The sequence below is a fragment of the Chlamydotis macqueenii genome, chromosome 24, assembly GCF_036417535.1.
Source record: "Chlamydotis macqueenii isolate bChlMac1 chromosome 24, bChlMac1.mat, whole genome shotgun sequence".
NCBI lineage: Eukaryota > Metazoa > Chordata > Aves > Otidiformes > Otididae > Chlamydotis > Chlamydotis macqueenii.
The window spans coordinates 4,081,824-4,104,801 of record NC_141579.1 but is presented as its reverse complement, the minus strand read 5'-3'; the positions used below and the strand labels follow the sequence as shown (position 1 = coordinate 4,104,801).

Sequence of the window (22,978 nt, the reverse complement as noted above, 5' to 3'; positions counted from 1 at the left end):
TTTCTAGCAACAACTTTGTCTTTAGAAGACCTACCAAGACCTTGTGAAATTCAGGTTATGCGTAAGATTAGGAACACTTCAGTAGTAAAAGAGTGTTTTTTAATGGAAATGGAATTTAAAGTGCTGGTCTTGAGACTAGGGAAGGGGGAAAAAACTAGCAGCTATGTTTCGTGGGGATTTTTGTGAACACGGAAAATTATTTATCGCCTTTGGATTAAGCACGGCTCTAAAATATCAGGACTCTGGTCTTTGGCTCTGGGTTTGCTGTGGCAATTGAGGTTAGGTGTTATTTATTACCAGCTATTATTAGTTTATGTGGTGTCACAGATGGGCAGGGTAAAGCAGCGGACTAGGGAAAAATGAGGCTTCTGTGTGTGAAAGATGATCCCCAGTAGCAGCTTCTGCGTAAAGTGAACAACCTACAGCGGAGCAGCTGCCGTGCTGCACGTACTGGGAAAGGGCTGCTGGAATAAGCTGCACTGAGCAAACAGTGATAGGCATTTTCAGCACACAACGGAGCACGGTGCCAGTAAGAAATATGCTGACAGCCTGGCCGAGATGTGATAAAAGGCTGTTTCCACTCTGGCTTTACAGTAAAAGCCTTCACAGGAACTCTGACTTGTGGGCAGCTTCCCAGTTACAGGTGCCTGGGGAAACTGTAGAGCTTGAGGTTTTGTGATGCCAGGACTGACTTTGTGGTTTGGGTCAGAAAAGACAGGCTCCTGTGAGCTAAGGGCTCACATTGCCGCAGGGTTAATGCAGTCCTTTAGCCCTGCGTTGGGAGTTGCGTGCTTTTGCTGGGAGTCTTTCAGAGGAGACAGTAAGGAAAGAAGATGCCTGAGGTAGATGAACATTGCCTGAACATTCCAGCATTCAGGGTGGGAGTGGTGTGTCAGGGCAGCAGGGCACTGAAACAAAGCACTTTCTGCTCCACACGGATATTAAAAATTGCACCGAGAGCAAAAGGGCACTCCTTTAGTCCTGTGGTGTGTACTCTGTTTTCACCTCCTCCCCTGTCCCCTACAATGGTGTTGAGTGTGCTCAGAGGGAAATTAGTGGATGCTTTTTCCACCCTGGAGGAGGCTGTGTTGCAGAGGAGCTGCATATGCAGGGCTGGTGCTGGTGGGAGAAGTATGGTCACCAAAATGGGAGGTGTTCAGCTTTTGAGATACTTCTCCTAGAAATTAATCCTCCCTTTGTGCAAACTTTGCTAAATTTGACAAGATTTCAGTGGTGGCAGTGTCCTTGTGAAAATTTAAGGTACTCTGAGAGAAGATCAACCTGCTTTTTTCTAGCAGTGAGGCCTTACTTTTCAAGGAAAGGTGGTTTGAGAAAAAACAGGAAATTCTGACGCATCTCAGAGATAAAAATACCATGTTCTCTGAGATAAAAGTAATAATTTTACTGAGTTTTGTAGAGAAGAAACATTTCAAGGCCGAAGGAAGAAAACCAGAATATTGCAAACATATCTTTTTTTTTTTTTTTTTTTTTTTTTTTTCCTTCTTCTGCACAAAAATAATTTCTCCCCACTCTGCTTTGTGCAAAGGATTCCACCCACCTCCAAGCTCAGGCGAGCCCCTTCCTGCCCAGCAAGTGCGGTGTGCAGCCTGCTTGGGTGGACGAGGGCTGCAGAGGGGACTCCCACCCCAGAGGCCCTGCAGGCACGGGATGCAGCACATCCTACCATGGGGAGGGCAGAGCGCTGCGACTGTCTCCATTTTTCTATCAATTCACCTCTTGCTTTGCCTGGAGGAACAAAAGTGGCTGAGGTGGTGTCCTGGTTTTGGCTGGGATAGAGGTAGGGTTTGGTTTGGTTTTGTTTTGGTTTTTTTCCCCGTAGCTGCTGTGTTTTGAATTTAGTATGGGATTGGGTACTGTTGATAATACACTGATGTTGTTAGTTGTTGCTTAGGAATCAAGGACTTTTTCCAGCTTCCCAGGGTTTGCTAATGTGCAGATGAAAGAAGCTGGGAGGGATATAGGCAGTACAGTTAACCCAAACTGGAGAAAGAAAGTATTCCATACCATAGATGTCATGCTTATATGTAAAGTGGGAGTTGGGTGGTGGGCACTCTCTCTCTCTCTCTGCTCGAGATTGCTCTTGGTTCCATTTCATGATTGCTGCTTGGGATGGGCTGTATCAGTTGTCAGGTTGTCAGATGGTGAGAAATTGTGCATGGTTCATTTTGTATATTCTATTAGCATTATCATTTTATTATTATTATTGTCAATATTAATATATATATATTATTTCTATTACATTTTCCTTTGCTGTCCTATTACACTGTCTTTATCTCAACCTGTGAGTTTTCCTTTCTTTCAGATTCTCTCTCCCCATCCCACCTGGGAAGGGGGAGGGTGAGTGAGCGGCTGTGTGGTACATAGTTACTGGCTGGTGTTAAACCACTACAAGTGAGGAAAATAATAGTCTAGGAGATGAATCCTAGCAAGGAGATGTGGAGGACTCAGTCATTTGTTGTGTTCAGTCTCACCTGTTTCCCCTGCAAGGCTTTTGTAAATCTTCACTTGTTTTGTTTCCCTTCTGTTGCCCCCATCCATTGTCAGCATCAGGGCAGGTGTGTTTCTTGGTGTCGTTTTCAGAATGGACTACCTCATCTGTAGAAATACCAGCAGCTCAAGCTCCTTTTTTGTTTCCATTCCAGGGCCGGAAACCTGGCTACTTCTCGTTCCTCGATCCCTTTTCCCCCGGCGTCTGGCTCTTCATGCTGCTCGCCTACCTGGCCGTCAGCTGCGTCCTCTTCTTGGTTGCTCGGTAATGTGGCTGGCGCTGCCTTTTCCTTCCTCGCGGTGCCATCTAGCGTCACTCTCCCAGACCCGTGGGGGGATGCGTGGGCAGGGGCACACGGGGACATCCCCCAGGCCAGCAGTTTGGAGGGCGCAGTGAGGCGGGCAGAAGCGTCCCGGCCCCCTGCCCTCCGCCAGCCGGGCACTGGGGTTCTGCTGTGGAGTGCCCACACAGGCACATCATACGCATATGGCAGCCTCGGGATGGCCGTTGGCATGGCTGTGACAGGGTGGACAGGAGCAGCGTGCCCTGATTCGGGAGTATGCATGGGTGCAGCAGTGGGTGCTGGTGCCTGGAGCTGCATGGGAAGGGTGGGAGGAGGTTTGGGAGTGGGGCTGGTGCTGCCCAAATGGCGCTGCTCCCTGTAGATGCTTGATCTGCACCAGATAAACCAGCCACTTGTCTTGAACAGGCGTACCAGCAAATGCATTCAGAAACATTAACACAAATTCCGGGAGTGGTGTTTGGTTCCTCTGACCCTGTAAAACCCAGTGTGTACAGAAAAAGAAAGTTCATTAATATCTTTCAACAGCCTCTTGGTTGATGTGCAAAGCCTCGCTTGACAGCTCTCAGTTCCGTTTCCTTATGACTAATTTAAATCAGTCTTAAAATATATCAGTGAGTGCTTGTCTGCAGCGTGTCTCCCACCGAGGCCCAGGGTCCGTGCTTCACCGCTGCTTCCCCTGACCTCCTGACAAACCGCTTACGGCTGTGGCAGAGATGGGCCTTTTCAGGCACAGCTGAACTGTGTCCTGGCAATGGCTACCAAAGACGTGCTCAGGGCTTGAAGGCTGTTTCAGGACACAGTTAATACCCAATGCTCATTACAAAAATCGGAAGTGTGCTGTCACTCAGTCCCTTAGCATGGCTGAAGTTGTCATCCTGAGAGGGCTTTAATGGTTTCTTCAAATGCTGTTACAGCCCTAAAACATAGTTCTGAAGAAACCATTGAATAATGCAGTCCAGTGCTCTCTGCAGACTGAGAATCAGTGCCCCTTTAGCTTCCTCCTTATGTTTTAAACATGAACCTCCAAAAAGGTGCCTTTACGTGGCTTTCCGCTGGAGATGGAGGTTTGGACGCTGCTCTCTGCCTTGCTCAGCTATAAGGAGCTTTTGGCCCTGTGAATTGTGGAAGGCTCTCCTAGAGCAGTGGTTTTGACTTCCAGTGCTTGATCCAACCATAGAAAGTCTTCGAGAGAGAACCTCCACCTCCCTGGCACCTCAGTGAGGCAGGAGATGCAGAAACGAAAATAGACACCTCATTTTGGTTCAATGCTGCGTAAGCTGGCAGAGCCCTGCAGCTGCATTGGCAGTATCCCCAAAATCACCCTCCCAGGCACCAGCTTTGTTAACCATTAGCAATGAAATGACCTGCAGCGTAGGAATTAGAAGGCTTTCATAGCAACCAGGGAACTGAGGATTTGAAACAGCAAAAAAAGAGAGCTAGGCTACAGTCACTTCAGTGACAGGCTGTCAGTTATTTCAGTTTGCTCCCTCTGGCCTTTCCCTGTGAGCACTGAACGTATGTGATGCTTTGAAACACCAGCACTTGCCTTCAAACAAGACTGGGAGCTAGACCTTGCCAGGGAAATCGGACTTTCCTGGAGCAACCATTTGCACCAATACAATTACTTTTTTTGATGGTGTCGTGCAGTCAGGTCTCACACACCTCACTTTTGAACTTCCCAGTAATGCTCGTTCTCTAACAGGGATCACAACTGAAGATGCTTGATTTCAATTTCGCATCAGGTCCGTGCACGCCTGGAATTATTGTTATGATTGTCTGCAGTACAAATTTGCACACAGGGCTCCAGTTTCCCCGCAGCCTGTGCCCAGATTTTCAGCAGAGCCTCTCAAAACTTTTGCAAATCTTTACAAGAAAGCCTCTGGCTTCTGAGTCTTAGAGCAAGCATTCCACACAGCTCTGAGCCCTGGGCATCAATTGACAGCAAAGAGTTTCCTCCTCAGAAAAATCTGCCTCCGGGAGAGTTAGGGCTTCACAGCTTTTCTTTTTGTTACTTTTTTTTTTTTCTCCAAAGTGCCCCATTTTCCAGTGAATTACCTGAACTACCTGTTTGTTGTCATTTTAGATTGACACCCTACGAGTGGTACAGCCCCCACCCCTGCTCGCAAGGCAGATGCAATCTTCTTGTGAATCAGTACTCTCTTGGCAACAGCTTGTGGTTTCCAGTTGGGGGATTCATGCAGCAAGGCTCCACCATTGCTCCCCAAGCGTTATCCACGCGCTGTGTCAGTGGAGTATGGTAAGGAGGTCAGCCCTCCTCTTAAGGAAGGCTTCTCTGTGGGTCTTCACTGGGCAGAAGCAGATGGAGAGGTGGAGGGTCGGGATGGAGATCAGATTCAGTCCCTGGGAAAATCTCAGGTTGCTGTCTTTGCTTCCTCTTTCCCTAGGTGGGCATTCACCTTGATCATCATCTCCTCCTACACGGCCAATCTGGCGGCCTTCCTCACTGTGCAGCGGATGGACGTCCCCATCGAATCTGTAGATGACCTGGCTGACCAGACAGCCATCGAGTACGGCACCATTCACGGTGGCTCCAGCATGACCTTCTTCCAAGTAAACCCTGTTCTCTTGCTAACTGGTGCAGAGGGCACCTTTTAATCGGATTTGGATGTCACCCCAGCCTGTCATACCTGTTCCATTCCAGTTTCTGGCATGGAGGGGACCTTTGGAGAGACCCTTGGCTGCCTGGTTGCACAGGACCAGGCTATATCTACAGTTGGTGATGATGGGATGAATGGTGGGGGAGGCATGACAGAGGATAGGGAAGGCAGGATTTTGTAACACAGCAGCTGGCATACTCTTGGGATGCTGGAAGACTAGGGTCAGGACGTTTGTGTTGACTCTGGAGGAGCAGACTTTCCTACTTGGACATAAAAAGCAAGTTAACACTTGGAGTGTCACCACATGGGTGGGAAAGTGGTCACATCCCTGTGTCACAGTGATGACATAAGACGGTCTTCAGCAGATGAGCATTTGCAGTCAAACATCTGTGATGCTCTATGTGGTTTTGATGTGATCTTAGCTTTTACATGAGTCCCTCAGGTTGGGTAAGCAAAGAAACGTTTGCAAACCCCGGGTAGGCCAGCATATGTCAAAGTGCTGGAGTCTGTATGTGGTCGGTGGCATTGAAAACAAATAAGTCAAGTGTATGAAAACTTATGCGTGCCATTTAGCCCAGTTTAATTTTTATCTTCCCTGCTCTATTCAGAAGGGAAATGAATGAGTGAAGCTTTTCTGCAGTGCTCTGAATGCACAAAGAGCTGCTTGAGGATTATTTATTTATTACTTGTTGAAATTCCGAGAGGAGAGAAAGCTTTTCTCACTTTTTTTTCTCCCCCCTCTGAGGCTGGACTGAACTGGGAAGCATGAGAAATCTCTTGAGTTTTTCAGCCCGACTTTACACCCTTCAGGGGTTTCACAAAAAGCCACTTTTAAGCCAAACGTTACGTCTAAAATGAGCTGAACAGAGCCCAAGTGAGTCAGGTGGTTGTGTACGAGGCACTCGCTTAGTTCTTTTCAAGGAGGCTTTCAAGTTTAAAATCGTGACTGTGGCTCTGCGCTGCCCGGCGGGTGCTGGAGTCTCTGGTATCAGGGAAGAAATTAGCAAAAGATGTCCTTGTACCAATTTCAGCGCTCTAAACTGCATTGGGATCCATTTGCCTCTGGTGTAACGATGGTGCGTCAAATGCAGTGGTGGATTAAGCAGGCATGGCTGAGGCTGCCGTCCCACCCCTCGGCTCCTGGCTGCGTGAGACCTGTGCCCACTGCACCTTGCCCTGTACCTGTCCTGGCAGCAGTTTACCCTGACACACAGGATTAAAGTTTAAAACGGCAGTGAATCGGGAACAAACGCACACCCCTGTTCGGCCAGGGGACTGCATCCAGAGGACAGAGGTGGGCAGAGGAGGACAGCGATCAAGTCAGCAGCAGATTCCCTGAAGCTGTCCAGCATCGCTCGCCAGCCATAAAAAACAAGTGCTTGGAAGGGCAATGTCAGGGGACACCTGGCAGCACGTCACGTACCTGCTGCGTGGCTGGGAGGGGAGGGGGTGGTGTGAGGGATTCCATGTGCTGAAGAAATGCAAGGGTGAGGGGAGAGGGGCAAATTTAGAAACTCGTAACGTAGACCAGAGTGTGTTTATCTTCGTGCCAATGGGTTTCACTCTTTGCTCAGCACGGGCTGAGATTAACCGCAGTCAGCTTTTCTCACAATCAAACCAAGGTGGGTTCAACCACCAACAAAGTCTGAGGATTTGGGGCTAGTTGAGCTTTAGTTTACTGCAGTCAATGAAAAGACTCCAGTTCTCTTAAGCAGGTACTTTGATTTGCCTTACGAGAAGGTGAACCAAAATCTGGATTCAGGGAACAACAAGCTCCAAAAAGCTTTGGCTCTGCCGCCAGACGTCAGTGCCCTTTTCAGGGTGATGGTATCTGGTTCTGATGCTGGTGAGCACAAGGTTACAGTGACAGATGATAGGGTGTGAGCTCTACAGGCAGCATTCAGTGGTTTAAATCAGCCATGCGTTAACTATTTGTTCTGGCTGTGTTGTGTGTTTTTTCTATATTCTGTTATGAAAACTTTGTATTTTTCTAAAATTTAATTTATGCAAAGAGCTTTGCTGGAACCTATTGGAATAAGGTACGCATTTCACACCCAGCTTTGCCAACAAAGTCTCAAATCCACCAAGGTATTTGGCCTTCTAAATCTCATTGGAATAAATGGAGGTTAGGTATCTAAATCTTTTTTGGATCTGGCACCCAACCTGCTTTGATTCCTTTCCCCATTGTGGCCTTCTCATAGTGGCGCCTAATTTGGGGTTTATGTTACAGTGAGATGCTCCCACCTTAGCTGTGCTTGCCTCCTTTCTCCCGCAGAACTCCCGCTACCAGACGTACCAGCGGATGTGGAACTACATGTACTCCAAGCAGCCAAGCGTCTTTGTGAAGAGCACGGAGGAAGGGATTGCGCGTGTGCTGAACTCCAATTACGCCTTCCTGCTGGAGTCCACCATGAACGAGTATTATCGTCAGCGCAATTGCAACCTCACGCAGGTCGGGGGCCTTCTGGACACCAAGGGCTACGGGATTGGCATGCCCGTCGGTAGGCAGTGAAGAAAAATTCTAGTCCTTCTCAGCTGTCGGCAGAGGACCGGAGCATTTGAAAGACTGAACCGGCTCTAAAGCCGATGTCACGTTTCACAGCTCTGCTCAGGGTCATTTTTATCTCAGGAGGAAAATCAAATACATTGCAATTGCCCGAGGTGCACGCTCAGAGCCAGATGTACAAGACCCTGCTCTCGTCCAGAGCCATGTGACACGCGACTGCGGCTCTTTAAATAATTCATGTGAAAGATGTTTCAAAATGACTGCTTATTTTCTGCATATATGCTCTTTGCTAACTGTTTCCCTTTTGAACCGGTGTTTCTGAATCGTTTTGTGCTCCTTGTTTTATCTTAGAAGTGCTGTAAAAGTAATGCTCTTGCAACTCTTGTCGTTTTTAGCACAAGTTTCTTAACAGCTGGTGGTTCTTAAAACTCCGGGACAGAGAACTGTGTAATTCAGTGACTATCTCAGCTAATAATCAGTTTTAACAAAGGCGGGGTTTTTGTCTTTCGAATATGAGACCTAGTGTAAGAGAACATCTTCTCCCAGGGCAGCACAGTAAAAGGACGTAGCTGTTGTTATTCCAAGCGATGGGCTGATCTTTCCGCCAGTCTGCAGGCTGAGGAAATCTTGTTCCTGACCTTTAAGCACCTGCACTTAGCAATACAGTTAAGCTGAATTATGTAAGAACTGTAACACAAACAGACGCTATAGTTCAGCTAACATGCGTAAGCTTGTAAAGTCACAGTAACCTGATTGTGAGTACAAATCCTTACTTTAAGGACTAAATTTGTTCTGACATTGTCTTGTTAAACAGTGAAACTGTAGCAGATAAAAGAGCAGAAAGCTGCTCGCTGGGACAATAGTGCAGAGTTACCAGGAGAGCTGCGGTCTTTCCCACGGCCCTTTTTCTGGGTCTCTGGTCGCAGGCGTCAATGAGACCACGGCAGAGCTCAGTACCGAGCGCAGGGGTGAGCCCCCTCTACTGTGAACGTTTGGGCTTGTGTGTAGATTGAACCCGCAGCTAATGCAGTGCACCAGTTTGAGGGAAGGAGGGTTAGAGCAAGGATGAAGTTCGAGGCAGAATGACAGGAGAGGGACCACAGTGATCTGGAGGAACAGCAATGTGGCACTGAACTGCTTGTTCAGACCCTGCCCCTGAAGCCAAAGCTCTCCCCCTTGTAGTGGACCTCTTTAAATGGCCTGTGTGGGTCTTGATGGACAGGAAAAATTACCATCTGCAAATTACATTAACCAGTTGACGTTCCCAGCAGGGAGGCTGCAGGTTTCAAGGGCTTACATGGACTGAAGTCCCTTCCAAATCATTCACAGACAAGTGTTTGTAGCTGGGCACGCTAGCGGGCATCATGGCGGGGAGGAAGGCTGCTTGAGGTGGTGCCTTACCCACATACGTCTTGGTGTTGCAGGCTCTGTGTTTCGTGACGAGTTTGACCTGGCCATTCTCCAGTTGCAAGAGAACAACCGCCTGGAAATCCTGAAGCGGAAGTGGTGGGAAGGAGGCAAGTGCCCCAAAGAGGAGGACCACAGAGCCAAAGGTAAGCCACGCCGCTCGCCGGTAGCCTGCTGAAGGGACCAGGCAGTAGAAGCATCCTTGCCAGCAGTGCAAGGATGAACATCCATCTGCGTGTGAGCGCTGCCAGGTTTTCTGCCTGAAAATTACTTTTTCCCCTTCTTCTGACCTGAGGTTCCTTCCTTCACATTCAAGGAGAAAGCCAAACAGTTCTGCTGTGCCTCATGCTGTGTGTTTTTGCCTGGGGCAAAGATAGCGGGAACAACCAAATGACAAATATTGGAGGCATATGGAGGGTAAATTAGCTTCTAATGAATGTCTGCAGCATTATATAGGAAAATGGATGGCTAAAGGGATCAGACCAAAATCCTGGGTTCCTTCAAGGGAGATGGATCTCCACCACAGGCCCACTGGTTAATGGCTCCAAGTGAAAGCGCCTTTTAAACAGCCGGGGAAAGGGACGCAAGGACTTTATTAGTACATCTGTAAACTGAGGAGCAAATTCTTTTGGGAAATGCTATGCAAATTGCTGTAAAAGCTACCACATTAGGCTGATGTCCCAGTGTGAGAGCAGTTGCCAGCTTAATGCAGTTGCTGCGGTTTTTTAGTTTTGGCAGTTGCTCTTTCCTCAGCAAGCATTTTCTAGGAGTCCAGCAGGTCCCCCCATTGAAAGGACAGTCTTCTGACCTTCCTCAGCACAGAGACAGAGAGCCAAGCCGGCACACTCTGTGACCCTGGACAAGGCCTTCTGCTTTTTGTTCCCTCTGTCATGGCTCACTTTCTCAGTTTGGGACATGAGGAGGGCTATAGCCTGCTAGTATGTCTATATGGAGGAAGAAAATACCTCTCGGGAGGAGAGGATGGCCTTTATCTTGGGTCTAAAATGTGATTACAGGCTATGTTTTCTGCCCTGCAATTGCTGTCTTAGTGGAAACATCTCTGCAAAGAGCTGATTTACAGAGTCACTCGGTTGCTCCAAAGGCAATGCCAAAAGAATGACGGAGGAGGAGGGAGAAGTGTGCCCTCCTAAGTTTTAGAACAAAACAGGTCAGCGATTTACAAGGATTTTGGTGAGATTTTATGTCTAAAAGCCACGCAGAGATTAAGTCAATAAATCATTGATTCTTACACTTTGATTTAATGTTACAGAGGGGAAAGGAAGATTTTTATAGATGTTCTTGTTGAGTAATGGCCTCATACAGTCACCTCAGTGCAAAGCACCGCATGCTTTTTAGTAATCAATCCAATCAGAAGCCCAGTCCTCTTGAGACCCAAAACCAACAAACACAGGAGAGAGGAGCCATTTCTCGGACAGCGTGTGTTGAGGCCGGCACGGCTCCCCGTCTCCTCTCCAGTCGTGTTTGCAGGGCTGGACGGAGGCGCAGGCTGCAGTTTTGGGGACAGGAATCACTGTGGGACACAAAGTGATGGCTTCGGCACATGGAAAGCTCAGGCCAGGTTATGGAGAGGTGGATTTTCCTTCCAGCTGCTGAGGTTTCTGGAGTGTAAGCTGTGTAGGGCAAGGCTGCCAGCTGCCACGCATGCGATTCAGACCCTCCCCAAAGTGAAGCTGTCCGCATGTGCGACACTTAGCCTGAAGTGGCTGAATAGCTCCTACGATCAGTAGATGTGTCAGTCATCCCATTGTGAGTGAGTTGTCCACGGGAGGTGAGATGAGTCACCCCATGAAAGGGGCTGTTTTCTCCTTATGAGCCAGAGGATGCCAGAGAGCAGCCAAAACAGAGAGGATGCCAGAGAGCAGCCTGCCCCTGGGTGGCAGGGACCCTGTTCAGTAACTGTGTCAAGCAGTGTTGGGTTCTGGTCTTATTTGGAACCTCTCCTTCCTACTGCAATGCAAGCAGCTCTAATCATTTTTCACCAGCACTTTGTAGTGCAATCAAAGGAGCTTTTCTTGGTTCCAGCTTCCTTTAAAGCCCTTTCTTGTCTTCTTCATCTCTGCCTCTTTAACAACATTGCTCATCTGCCTTTGCGAAGATCAAAGCAACTACAGCTGGGTGAAGAATTTGCAGGGATTAATGTGCCCGATTGATCTCTCATTTATTCCCCTGTTTTCAGTTTGTCCACAAATTGCTTTGTACTTCCCTCCAATGTACTTGCTGTTTATCTGCAAAATCATCATTTCTGAGAACGCATCTTCGATCGTGCAGTTATTGCCAGTCATTCCGTTTACCATCTGAGTCTTGTGATTAGGTATTAATAGGTCAGTGCTGGCTGTGTGCTTTTATTTTTTGGTCCCTGGATGGGTACATGCAATGCCAGCTAAATAGCAAAGAGTTGGGATTTCTGTACAATTTATGTTGTCTCTCTTCTGCTTTATTTTAGGCCTAGGAATGGAGAATATTGGTGGAATCTTCGTGGTTCTCATCTGTGGCTTAATCGTAGCAATTTTTATGGCAATGCTGGAATTTTTGTGGAGCCTTCGGCACTCTGAACAGTCAGAGGTAGGACCTGAAAGTGTCCTGAGGGGATAGCGTGTGTTTATTGCTAGCTGCGAGGTGCTCAGCAGTGCTCTGGAGCAAGTGATGCACCCGCACTGAGATGGGCATTCCTAGTAACGAGAACTCAAACGCACGAGAAGGCTAAGTGCATTGGGCAGAGTCTAATGCATGAGCTTCTCATGCACTCCTACTAAGATCGAGGCTGTAGGGATGCTCCAAGGGCTTTTGTAGGGATCAAGGATGCGTATAATGTCCAGGTAACTTCCTGGAGATGGGATCGTCTGAGGATTTCTGCCCGCCATAGGTTTGGGTCTCGTGGTGATTTGGGGATCCAGAGTACAGGCAGGTCTCTGACAAGAGGTGGAATCTGTTGGGCTAAATCAAGCATGAATATCCAAGCATTGGTGTCGGAATCCAGTGGCCAGATTAATGACGGAGTCCGTAACACTTTGGCATCGGAATCCAGAGCAGATGCAGCGCTGCTGGGCTCACAGCTTACTTAGGTGAGCAGTATGTCTCGGGTCTGCCTTCCAGGTGTCGGTGTGCCAAGAAATGGTGACGGAGCTGCGCAACATCATTCTCTGCAAGGACAGTTTCCACCCTCGTCGGAGGCGAGGGGGAATGATACGGACTCGCCCCGTTATCCCGGAGGAGTGCAGAGCCCGCAGCACAACCACGCTCAGCAATGGGAAGCTGTGCAGTGGGGGCGAGCCAGATCCCCTGGCACAAAGACTGGCACAAGAGGCTGCCCTGGTCGCCCGAGGGTGCACGCACATTCGGGTGTGCCCTGAGTGCCGCAGGTTTCAGGGCCTCCGGGCACGGCCATCGGCGGGCTCGCCTGCGCAGAGCGAAGAGAGCTTGGAGTGGGAGAAGACCACCAACAGCAGCGAGCCCGAGTAACGCTGGGGCAGGGGGTGTTGGGGTGGGCCAAGAGGGTCCTGTTCCATTTTATAGAACATGGACTTGTACAATGTCAACTTGTTTTTAAATTAAAAGCAGTTACCCAGCTTCTCCAGAGCAAGGCGGACCTTTGGGCTGACACGCAGGCCTGGCCAGAGAGATGGCTTTGGTTTCGATGTCCGAGAGGACGCGTATCTTGCTGAAGCCTGATGCAGCAGGAGCGAGCTCCTTCAGCTGGCCTGTCTCCAGCGGTTGTCTCCATGCCACCGTGCAGCTCCGAGGCAGGAAGGAGGGACGTGGTGGGTAACCGGTGTAGGAGAATATTGCCTACCCAGGGGCAAGAGCAGTTCTTGGAACTTCTCCACCCCAGGCCAGGAGAATGGATGCTGGCACCGTCTCCCCATCATGTAGACTTACTGGGGGATGTTCTCAAAGGGTGGGGGGAGGGTCTTTTTATTTGACGTGGCTAAGGGATGGGAAGGGAGGAGTCGTCATTTTGTTTTGGTTTGTTTTGGGTACGTCAGGACCTAGTCTCCAAGGCACCAGGTTTCAGGTGCTGAAATCTTCTTCCTTTTCAGAGTGTGGCAGGTGGACTGAGGGAGGAAGGGAAGGATGGGATGGGACATGCTCCCCATGAGAAGCAGCATTTGCCTGAAGTCCATCTGAGGAGTTGCCAAAATACATATATATAAAAATATATATATACATAGATATATATATATATATATCAAAATGCCAAAAAACCAACCAACGAACACAGTGAACTCAAAGAGGCCTTGAAACGCCTGGAATTTCAGGGGTTCTGTGTATTTTGTTTAGTTCTGGGGTTATCTTTTGCTTTTTCCTTTCTGTTTTTGGTATGTGGGTGGGGGAGCCTTTTGAGGAAGGTGAGGCAGGAGCAGGTGAGAGCAGAGAGTGCTGTGGAAGGCTGGTGGAGGGAGGTGGTATTTGCTGCCCGCTGTCGCTCCCCAAAGCATTCGTGGCCTGTGCTCTGCACGATCCTGAACAAGTAACTCTGAGCTCTGCCCCAGGCTCGCGAGCTCCCCTTGTCCGTGACCCACGGGAACACTCTCGGCTTCGAGGGTGACTTACAGCCCATGTCTAGCAGCACCGATGCCTCACGGCATTTGAGAAAACCCTTAGCCTGGGATCTGATGTAAGGAAATTATTTACTTCCCTAGCAACAGCAGCATCTCACCCTCTGCTTGGTACAGACGTGGGTTTTACATTGACGAGTTTAATTTTCTGATTGAAAAACAAATTCTATGCAATTTCTGATTGTAAAAGGAAAGAGATGACAATGGAGAGGGGCAGGGGAGAAAAAGCCTTGAGTGAAGGTACATCCTGTTCTTGAATTGTTTTCTTTTCTTTTTGTCTTGAATGTACTGAAATAAAAGATGTCCTTGTATAATCATGCTTTCTTTCTCTTTCCTTCTCTGTCCACACTCACAAAAGTCGTGAGACAATTTGAGGCCCAGGGGAAACCCAGCACCTCCCCAGCTGAAAGGGAAGAGGTGCTTTGGCTGTTGCAGGTCTCTGCTGCCTGAGTTTGTCCACACCTGTGTTGTTGCCGTTATCTGTAGCTGAATGGAAACGGGAGGAAAAAAAGAAAAGGCCAAAAAAAAAAGAAAGCCCAAGAAATGTGGTGGTAAGGGGGGAAATAACACATAACTAACAGCAGTGCAGTCTGTCCAGGGGACCCAGATTTCCATGCCATGTGGACCACTACACCTACAGCCTTCCCAGAACGGCTGGTTGGAGCCCAGTTGACCAGAGGCTGAGGGTTAGGTACAGCGGATCAAATCCATCGCGTTATTACAGGCAGGAGCAGCAGATGTTTCTGAGGAGGATGTGCAGGGAATGGGATGCGATGCCATGGAGATGGGCACGTTCTGTTGTTTCCAGCAGCATGTGAAAAGAAGCGTCTGCTGCACAGCGACAGTAAAATGTGTAAGCTTGAAGAGTGCTCATGCGACAAAGAGGAGAGGGTTTAGAGCTTGCTTTGCAGGATGTCGTACAAGATGTTCATAAAGGTCCTTTCTGGCCTTCACATCTGTAAATCTGCGGGATGTTACCCTCTCCCTGATGAAGAGCGGCAAAGGTGTGAGTATGAGATGAGGTAAGGCTTTGCCAGAGCCCGGGAACACAGTGCCATGGGAGCGGAGGGGCAGGTCCCCTAAGTCCGCAAAACCTCCATCCCTGCGCTCTGCAAGGAGCCAGGCTTGGGCTTTCAAAGTACTGACAGCAACACTAAAGACATCTGAGCATGCCTGTGTTGTGGTTAAAGGCAGACATGTTTTTACGAGCAGCAGAATATGTTCATCAAAAAGAATCCGCTTTTGAAAATTTATTTACAGATTAGCAGAAGAAAAGGCTCCATGAATCATTTATCAGACCTGATGTTTTTTTCACCCCTTCACCATAGTGAATAAAGAGGGATCTTGACAGAGCCAGAGATTATTCCTCTGCTTCTCCAAAGATCTTACAGTCATCTGCTCAGACAGAGGATGTCAGGAAAAAAAAATGATGGGAAACCACCTGGTTTCTCACTGTCTTTGCTTTTTATCTCTCCTGTTAGCTTGCTCCACCCGTATTGTATTTTACATCTAGGTCTGTATTTTAAGGACTTTTTTTGTCCCTCTTGCCTTCATCTCTCTCTTTTTTTTTTTTTTTCTTTTTTGAATGTTCAGAGTGTTTGCACTCAGAGCAGAAATGGACCTCAGAAGCGGAGTGAATGGAGAAAAGCTGCTGCCATTTGGATGCCTTTTCTAGTATCTCTGTAGGTCATGTACTTTCTGCTCACCAGTAAATACCTACAGGTTTTACACTGAAGGGACCCCACAGCAGGCAGCATTATGCATATGCCTGGATGTGTACTCGTATGCATTTGTGCTCAGATGGCTTTACATCTTGTGTGTTCTCTCTCTCCCCAGTTTTTGTTCCCATCTTTGAAACTATTGTGGAGGCTCTTTGGCTCAGCCGGTCCCAATGCTAATGCAGTTCAAAATCTGGAGTGGTTTGCCATCCAAAAGGCACTTTCCCAGTATTGCTGTCTCCTGATAAAAACTTGAGTAATTCTAGTAAGATATCTCTGCGAGTTCCACTGGGAGCCAAAGATCAGATCAATTGAAATGTAATACTTTGCTTTATCCTCTCTAAGTGCTTTGTCTGATCCTCCTGCTGCCCCTCTGTTCGGGGAGCCCAGCAGTGGGGTGAAAGGCTCAGCTCTCTCCCTGTGGTGACAGCCAATTCTCCAGCCCTGGCTGGGTCGACAGCACCCTGGCAGGTTTCTGACTAAAAGGCCTGGGATCTCTCCTCATGTACTAAACCCCATGTTTGTGGTGTTATTCCAGGCAGTTCTATTTTAATCTAGCAATAAAAAGCTATTTTCTCCTCAGAGGTTGCATGGGGATCAACAAGGCTTCAATTAGCCTGGGGGCATTTACTGAACTGAGTGGCCTAGGTAAAACAGGAAAAGGTAAAACCGTGAGAGCCCACAGGACTTTGGGAGGAAAGACAGTGAGCTATAAATTATAAAATAGAGACTGAACCCTTTGGACCTTAGTGGTCCTGAGGCAGGAATGTTTTTAACCATTTCAGATCCGCAGAAATCTTCCCTGCTTCTGCCCTGCCAACTCCGTTTCTCTCCTTGCACCTTAAGTGCTTCACCAGGTAAGTGACCCAAAAATTGGAGGAAGAGGTAAAGGGAATAGCTATTGTTTTGCTTAGCTTTTTTTTTTTTCTTTTGCAGAGATCCTGAGTTACAGAAAGGGTCTGGAAGGGGTCAGTGTCCCAGCAGTCAAAAGTAAGCTGGCGGAGATACCTACAGCACTGGCAACTGCAGCTGTGGGCACAGGGTAGCTGGGCTAGACACAGGAATGGTTTTGATGGTTCTTGGGTGATGTCTCTCTTTGAATGGTAAAGATATCCCTTGGGAAAAGGAAGGGGCCTGTGGGTGAGGTCTCCTTGGTGCAAGCTGTTTGATGACTGGTTTTTAAGCTTATGAAAGAGCAAAGAAGCAAATATGGGCTGCTTTGGTGTTGGGTTTGGGGTGAAGCTGTCATGGTTTGGCTATGAAAAGGCTGGCATGAGTGACCAAAGTCCCCTCCATCGGCTCTTGTTTCATTTAGCTCTGATGTGAATTACCTGCAGGATACGTGGTCTTCTCCTCTACTTCACTTGTGTATCCAATGAAGGTGATGACATTTCTTGTGGTGGCTTTGACTATATGACTTTGACTAGAGGGGAAAATGCAGTGCTGCCCATCACGAGGAAAGCCTGCCAGTGAGGCACCGCTCCAAAGCAAGGGAAATAGCCCCGATGACCTAGAGGCATAAATGGAGGTAGAATCAGGCCAGTGATCTGCAAAAGGAACTGCAAACTGCCATCAGAAATGGTAAAAAAAGTAAGTCTGGGCTCACACTTGGCACTTGAAAGTCTGCTGAGTTTTGTTCCTTCTTGCTGAGTATCTAACTGTGAGGGGACAGCACATCTGTCTGAAACCACGAGCTGCAGCTTGCACAGAGCTAGCAGAGCAACGGCTCAGTGTGCGGAAACACGGGCTGAACAGACGATAAAGCACCCACAGTTCCAGAAACCCCATTAGGGTTTGATGGCCACTAACTGATTGAGAATACAGAGCTGAACTCTTCTGGGTACAAAGCAGCACTGATGAGTTCAGTGTAAAATAGACTCCTCTGGAACTTGACACCACACTGGGAAAATCAGCTCTGTATCAGCTGGATCAGACAGTGGGCAGGTTTATGCATTCTTCAGGGAGATTTTTTTTTTTTTTTCCCCCTCCAAAGGGGAATCTGCTGTGTTCCAGTTGAGTTAATAATCTGATTTGTGGCAGGACTGCAACATTTCATCCCAGAAAGCATTCCAGCCGGCAGATGAGCATTGCCTGCCTTCGCCACCAGCCGTCTCGGGGGGTGTGCGGCAGTCCATCACCAGCACAAAGGGCCACACAACAGCAGCTCTCTGAAAGCTCTGTTGAGGCCAAATCATTAAGAAAATGAAGGAAGCTAGCTTAATTAACAAAGGCTTTCTCCTCTGCTGGGTTTAGGTCTGGAGTTATCAGTGTAGCTGGCAGTTCTCAGAGACTGAAATGACAGTAGTTGGCTGTAAAAGAGATAACTGTCAGATTAGCCGGTACATATCTTCTGCCTAGGTTTTCTATATCATACCTATCTTGAAGCATCTCCATGTATCAAAGGGAGTAGCTGGCCATTTGCCTTTTAAAAGTACCCTTTCCAGTGAGATAAATAAGGGTCTATTATAGTGGAAAGACCTAACATTTCTTCTTTCTTGACTCAGGCTGTTTTGGAATAGGATTTTTCGCACCTTGATCAATTTGCACAGACTAATTCTTTCTTTTGTTTTTTATTGTGGTACTTGTGTTTTCAGTTTCTCTTGTATTGAGCTTGGGGTGCAGGGGAGAAAAAATGTCTGTTGGAGTCTAAACACAACGGGAAAAGTCATTCCTGGCAGACAGAGGTTCTTCTCCTGGCCCATCAGGACTCTGCGGAGTTGCGTCCTCAGCTCCTCTAAGTCAGCTGGGAGCTGTGCTGGGCTATGCCTGCCGGGGAGCTGGGCTGCTAAAATCCAAGTTGGTGTGCAGCATGGAGAACAGAGAGGAAATGCTGCTTTGTTTGGGACAAAATGTTATCTGAGGTAAGGAGGAATTTCATTGACATTGGTGAGGAGAAGGCAATTTAGACCACTACAGGTGAGACTTGTACTTTTTCAAACGTTATCTTCCTTCTTTTCCTCTATCTCTGTCTTCCAAGCACCTTTCCCTTTCCTATTCATACTCTGAATGCTCCTCTTCGTGTTGCTTAGTCTCAGAAAAAAGGTCTCAGATTGGCTGTTGCCTGAACTCACAGGAAATGTTCATGACTGCAGTCCTCTGGTTTTTCAGGCTTAGCTCTTGCTGAGCTGAGATTTAAAGCAATTTATTTCAAAGCCAAAAGTGAATGCAAATGAGGGGAAATAACTAGGGGAGGGAAAGAAAAAAGACCTCTTATTCCCAGGTGAGCACCAAGACGTCTGATCTGCCTGCGTAAAACTGATTGTTCTTCCAGAGCCTACAGTAAATACCCTTGCGTGTTAGTGAGCACAGCTGTAGAGGATGCTTGCTGAACTAAACTGGGACAAGGAGCTGAACACACAGCCTCTGGTTTTATTCCCAAGCCATTGATCAGCCACAATGTCCTTAGCCCTCAGACAGCCGAAATGGAGGTCACGACGTGCTAGGGAGCCAAACAACAGCAGGAGGCTACCAAGTGTCCATGCTCTGTGAGCCAGATTGCTCCCCTCTGCAAGGCAAGCTTGTTTGCTGGCCATTTCAAATGGCCCTGGCATGCTGCTGGCCATCCGACTAGGTCAAATAGCTGGATATTTTTTTTTGAAGCTAGACCGTAAATGTAAAAATGGAGTTTTGAAAGGAAGTGGGTGAAGTTTGCTGGTTTAGTAGATGCAATAGTTACTCTGACCAAGCTGTTTCTGGATTGAAGACCCCACTCCCTTTTAAAAAAAAAAAAAAAAATTGAGAAAATCATGTCCATAAGGAGCTGTTAGAAAGCAGCAGTCAGAATGGCAAATCTGGATGGCAAAAATACCACCCAGCCCTAGCAGGCACAATGAGATGCTCTTATTGAGGACACTATACTCTGGCTGGCCCACACTTTGCTCACGGTTATTTCTGTCTGCAGTGGCCGTTGTGTCCCAGCAGTGAGAACAGCAGCAGAGCTATCATTCTACCAGCTTGCTGATCTGCATCAGACTTTGGGCTAAGCCTGCATCCCTTTCCTGCTTGAGCTTTCTTGACAGTAGGATAGGGATGAAGACCTGCCAAGCGGAGGAAGGCTGGTGCAGGGTTTGAGGTGCTGACTGCAGGGTGGGAGACCACAACCACTCAGTATTGCTGCACCACTCTGCATCATAAAATGGGGATGACCTGAGTACTTCCCAGACTCACCATGTTTACTAAATACCCTGCCAGAGAACAGAAGCAGAGGAAATTCTTTGGATTAATGTGTAGTACTGGAGGGGGGTCTGGCAAGGTTTAATCTGTTCATGTTTGCAAAGGGCTCTGCGAGCTCCGAATGAAAGCGGGTGGAGATTTGCCAAGTGTTTGCTAACATTAATGGTTAATTATTATGAATGCTGGCAGCCTACATACTCAGCCAGCATCGTTCTGTAAGTGAGATCCAGACCTGTAATGGAGTTGTTACACACACAAGATGGGAAAGGACAGCTTCTCTCTCACTCTGTTTTGTCCTCTTCTCCCAGCCAAAGTCCCATTCCAAAATCAGACAGCAATGACACTTTTCTGTCTCATCCTAACAACCAGTTACGAATCCAGAGCATTTGGCAGAGGAAGACTTAGCCATTTTCATGTCTGGACTTGCTTCTGTCTGCTGGTGCCCTTTCTGTCTGACTGAAAATCGTGGTCCAAAATGAGATGTGTCCTGAATGGGGCAGCACAGGGGTGCCGTGCCATGCTGTGCTGCGCAGCAAGGACAGATCCAGAGTCGACTGGAGAAGGGCACTGGGCATAACCCATGCCCAGGTTTGCCCTTCTTGCTGCTCAGGCTGGGTCAGCGAGCACCTGGCCATGCCACGGCACTTCCCAAAGCATGAGATGCCACGCTGGAGGATCAGAGGAGAGGATGAGGGCTGGCACAGCAGATCACACATGGCTTTGGAGGAGTCTCACGAGTGTGGCAGGTCAGCTGAAGAGCCTGGTGAGCTTTATCCTGCAGTGCATGCCCAAGTTTGGGAGACAAGCAGCGTCGTGATGGAGAGTGAGACAGCAGCCAGCTGAGTGAGTCTAGCCCCGAGTGTGGGAGATTTGATTTGCCAGACATAACTTGATGGCCAGTACCATTGCAGTGGTACCCGAGAAGCTGCCTTTATCTAATAGTAGCCATCCAGAAAATGAAATCAAATGAATAAAAGCCTCAAGGTCCATTTGGTCCTCTGAACATGACTAGCAATTGCTGAATTATGAAAATTCAATAGATCTTCAGATTGCATCAGAATTGATTTATTTTTTTTTATTTCTACATTTGAATGTGCGGTCTGAATTTCTGAAGCTGAATGCTGCATTGTTCCTATCTTTTGACTACTGATAATATTTGAGAATGATGACTGTGGAGCAATGTTTGCTCTAAAAGGTAACTTCAAGGTGCATTAGTCTCAGATAATTGACAGAGACCAAAGAAGTGATTTGGGAAGCACTTATGTGGAACCAAAGATCTTAGTGAATTGTTACCTTAAATTAATGGTGTAGTGAGAAGCTGCTTGGAGTTGATCAGCTGGCGGTAGCACTAAATGAAGTCGGGCTTTAAAGTTATTAGCAAAATATGTATGAGACAGCACTGCTATGGATTTATATGCTAGCATCATGTCTTAAGGGGCCCGAATCTGCAATGTGCTCTGAGTCTGCAGGACTTCCTCGGCTTCGATGCGAGCAGAGCGCACTTGGTATCTCTCAGGGTTGGGCTCCTTAGCATGCTGGAGCTCAGGTTAGGCCAGCGTGGCTAAAGGGATTCACACCTTTAACTCCCTTCTTAATCCCCAGATGAAATGAAAGGTCTTCTCTCAACACTTAGTAAATCTCCAATTTTATTTCTCATTATTAAATCATGAAATTGGCCAAAAACGTTTAAATTAAGTGAAAGGAAGAGAGATTTGTGAGAAAATTGAAGTCTCTTTGAGGGATTGCAGAATAATCTCCAAGGATGAAGAAAGTTGCGGTTGCCAAACCCGGAAGCAAAAGGATCAAAAAGCTACAGAAAAGAAGTAGAAAATTGCGTATGTTTCAAATCCTCTCCTCCACCCTCCTCCCCAAACCTCTGGTGATTTAAATATAGTGAAAATTATTCTCATAAGCAGCAGTGTCCACTGGATGCTCCTTCCTCTGCTGCTGCCTCTGTCTCCTTGTGTCACTCGGAGAAATTCCGTGAGCTCAGTGAGTCCATGTCCCCATGTGTGACAGCGACACTGCTTCCCTGGGTGCAGTGCAATCTGTCAAACGTTATTAGTGTGGACTGGGAATTAATTAGGTTTAGGTACCTCACTCTGATTAGAATGAGGCCTGCTTTATTTTTTTTTTTTTTTTCCCTCCTGAAAGATCTGCTGCAAGTCAGATGGGAATGAAATTAGGGGGGTCTGTGGTTTGTGTTCTGGACATGAACAGTGATTCCCTTCTGGCCTCAGTACGTACAAACCCACGAACCTCCTCAGACCTTAGTACGTGTCCCCTTTGACAGCGGGTGACATTTATATGTGATGCATTAGAAGTGTGATTAATGAGGGACAGATTGTGACCAGAGTTTTTTCAGGTATTGAGGAAGTTTTTCCTGCTGAGGTTCATCAGGTCCATCTCTGAAAGTATGAAAATAATGAAATGGGATTTGGGTTGCTCTGTCACCTAACATGGACATGTCTCCGGGGTGAATGCCTCCTAAGTGGCATCTGTTACACATGCGTGAGCTAGAGCTAGCACTGCCGAGTACCGCCGCCGGTATCTGCTGTGCGACCAGACAGGGAGGAAGCAAGTCGAGGGGGAACTCCAGTTCCCATGGCCTGTTTAATCCTCGGGGAGGTGGTGGTGGGAAAGAGGGGAGTCTGCCAGGGAGGGGTCACCCTGAATGGCCAAGCTTTGGCAAGCAGATACTTTCCTACCAGGGAGGCACAGATTGAGACCCATCAAACTTATTTCACCTGAACAATGAGAGCGCCAAAGATGATAAGCACATTCAGCTTGGGCTGAATTCAAACCAGCCCCCAGAGGTGAAAGACTGTATTGTGTTAACAATTCCCTGGCTTGTCCCCACTCCGTTGAAATGGTTTTTAATGTAGGCTAGGGGATACACTGGTCACTTTCTCACACTTGCAGCACTTACCCAGCGGAGATTAACACGGACATCTTGTATATCCAGTTGATCTGTAACTATAGAAAGCAGCAACTGAAATGTATTTCAAATCAAAATGTAGCCTGCTGGTGCCAGTTACCAGCTGAAGTATGCTCTGTCTGCCTTCTAACAACTAAATAGCACAGGTAAGCTGTGCAAAAAACATGAGGATTGTTAGTGAAAGAGCGTAGCCTCTGAATGCAATGGAGTTCTTTATCTCACGGAAAC

General features: G+C 47.7%; 1 protein-coding gene across 3 annotated transcripts in view; it reads left to right on the top strand.

Moving 5' to 3' along the window:
* The window catches only part of GRIK4 (glutamate ionotropic receptor kainate type subunit 4), a 203,101-nt gene extending 188,866 nt beyond the window's left edge, over nt 1-14,235 (top strand). For all 3 annotated transcript variants that reach the window (XM_086766031.1, XM_086766029.1, XM_086766030.1), the window contains 7 exons: nt 2,664-2,773; nt 4,897-5,070; nt 5,219-5,384; nt 7,707-7,932; nt 9,362-9,490; nt 11,809-11,927; nt 12,459-14,235. In XM_086766031.1, coding sequence (XP_086622157.1) covers nt 2,664-2,773; nt 4,897-5,070; nt 5,219-5,384; nt 7,707-7,932; nt 9,362-9,490; nt 11,809-11,927; nt 12,459-12,824 — 1,290 coding nt within the window. In that variant the 3' untranslated portion in view covers nt 12,825-14,235. The remainder of the gene's footprint in view (nt 1-2,663; nt 2,774-4,896; nt 5,071-5,218; nt 5,385-7,706; nt 7,933-9,361; nt 9,491-11,808; nt 11,928-12,458) is intronic.
* The last annotated feature ends 8,743 nt before the right edge of the window (nt 14,236-22,978 follow it).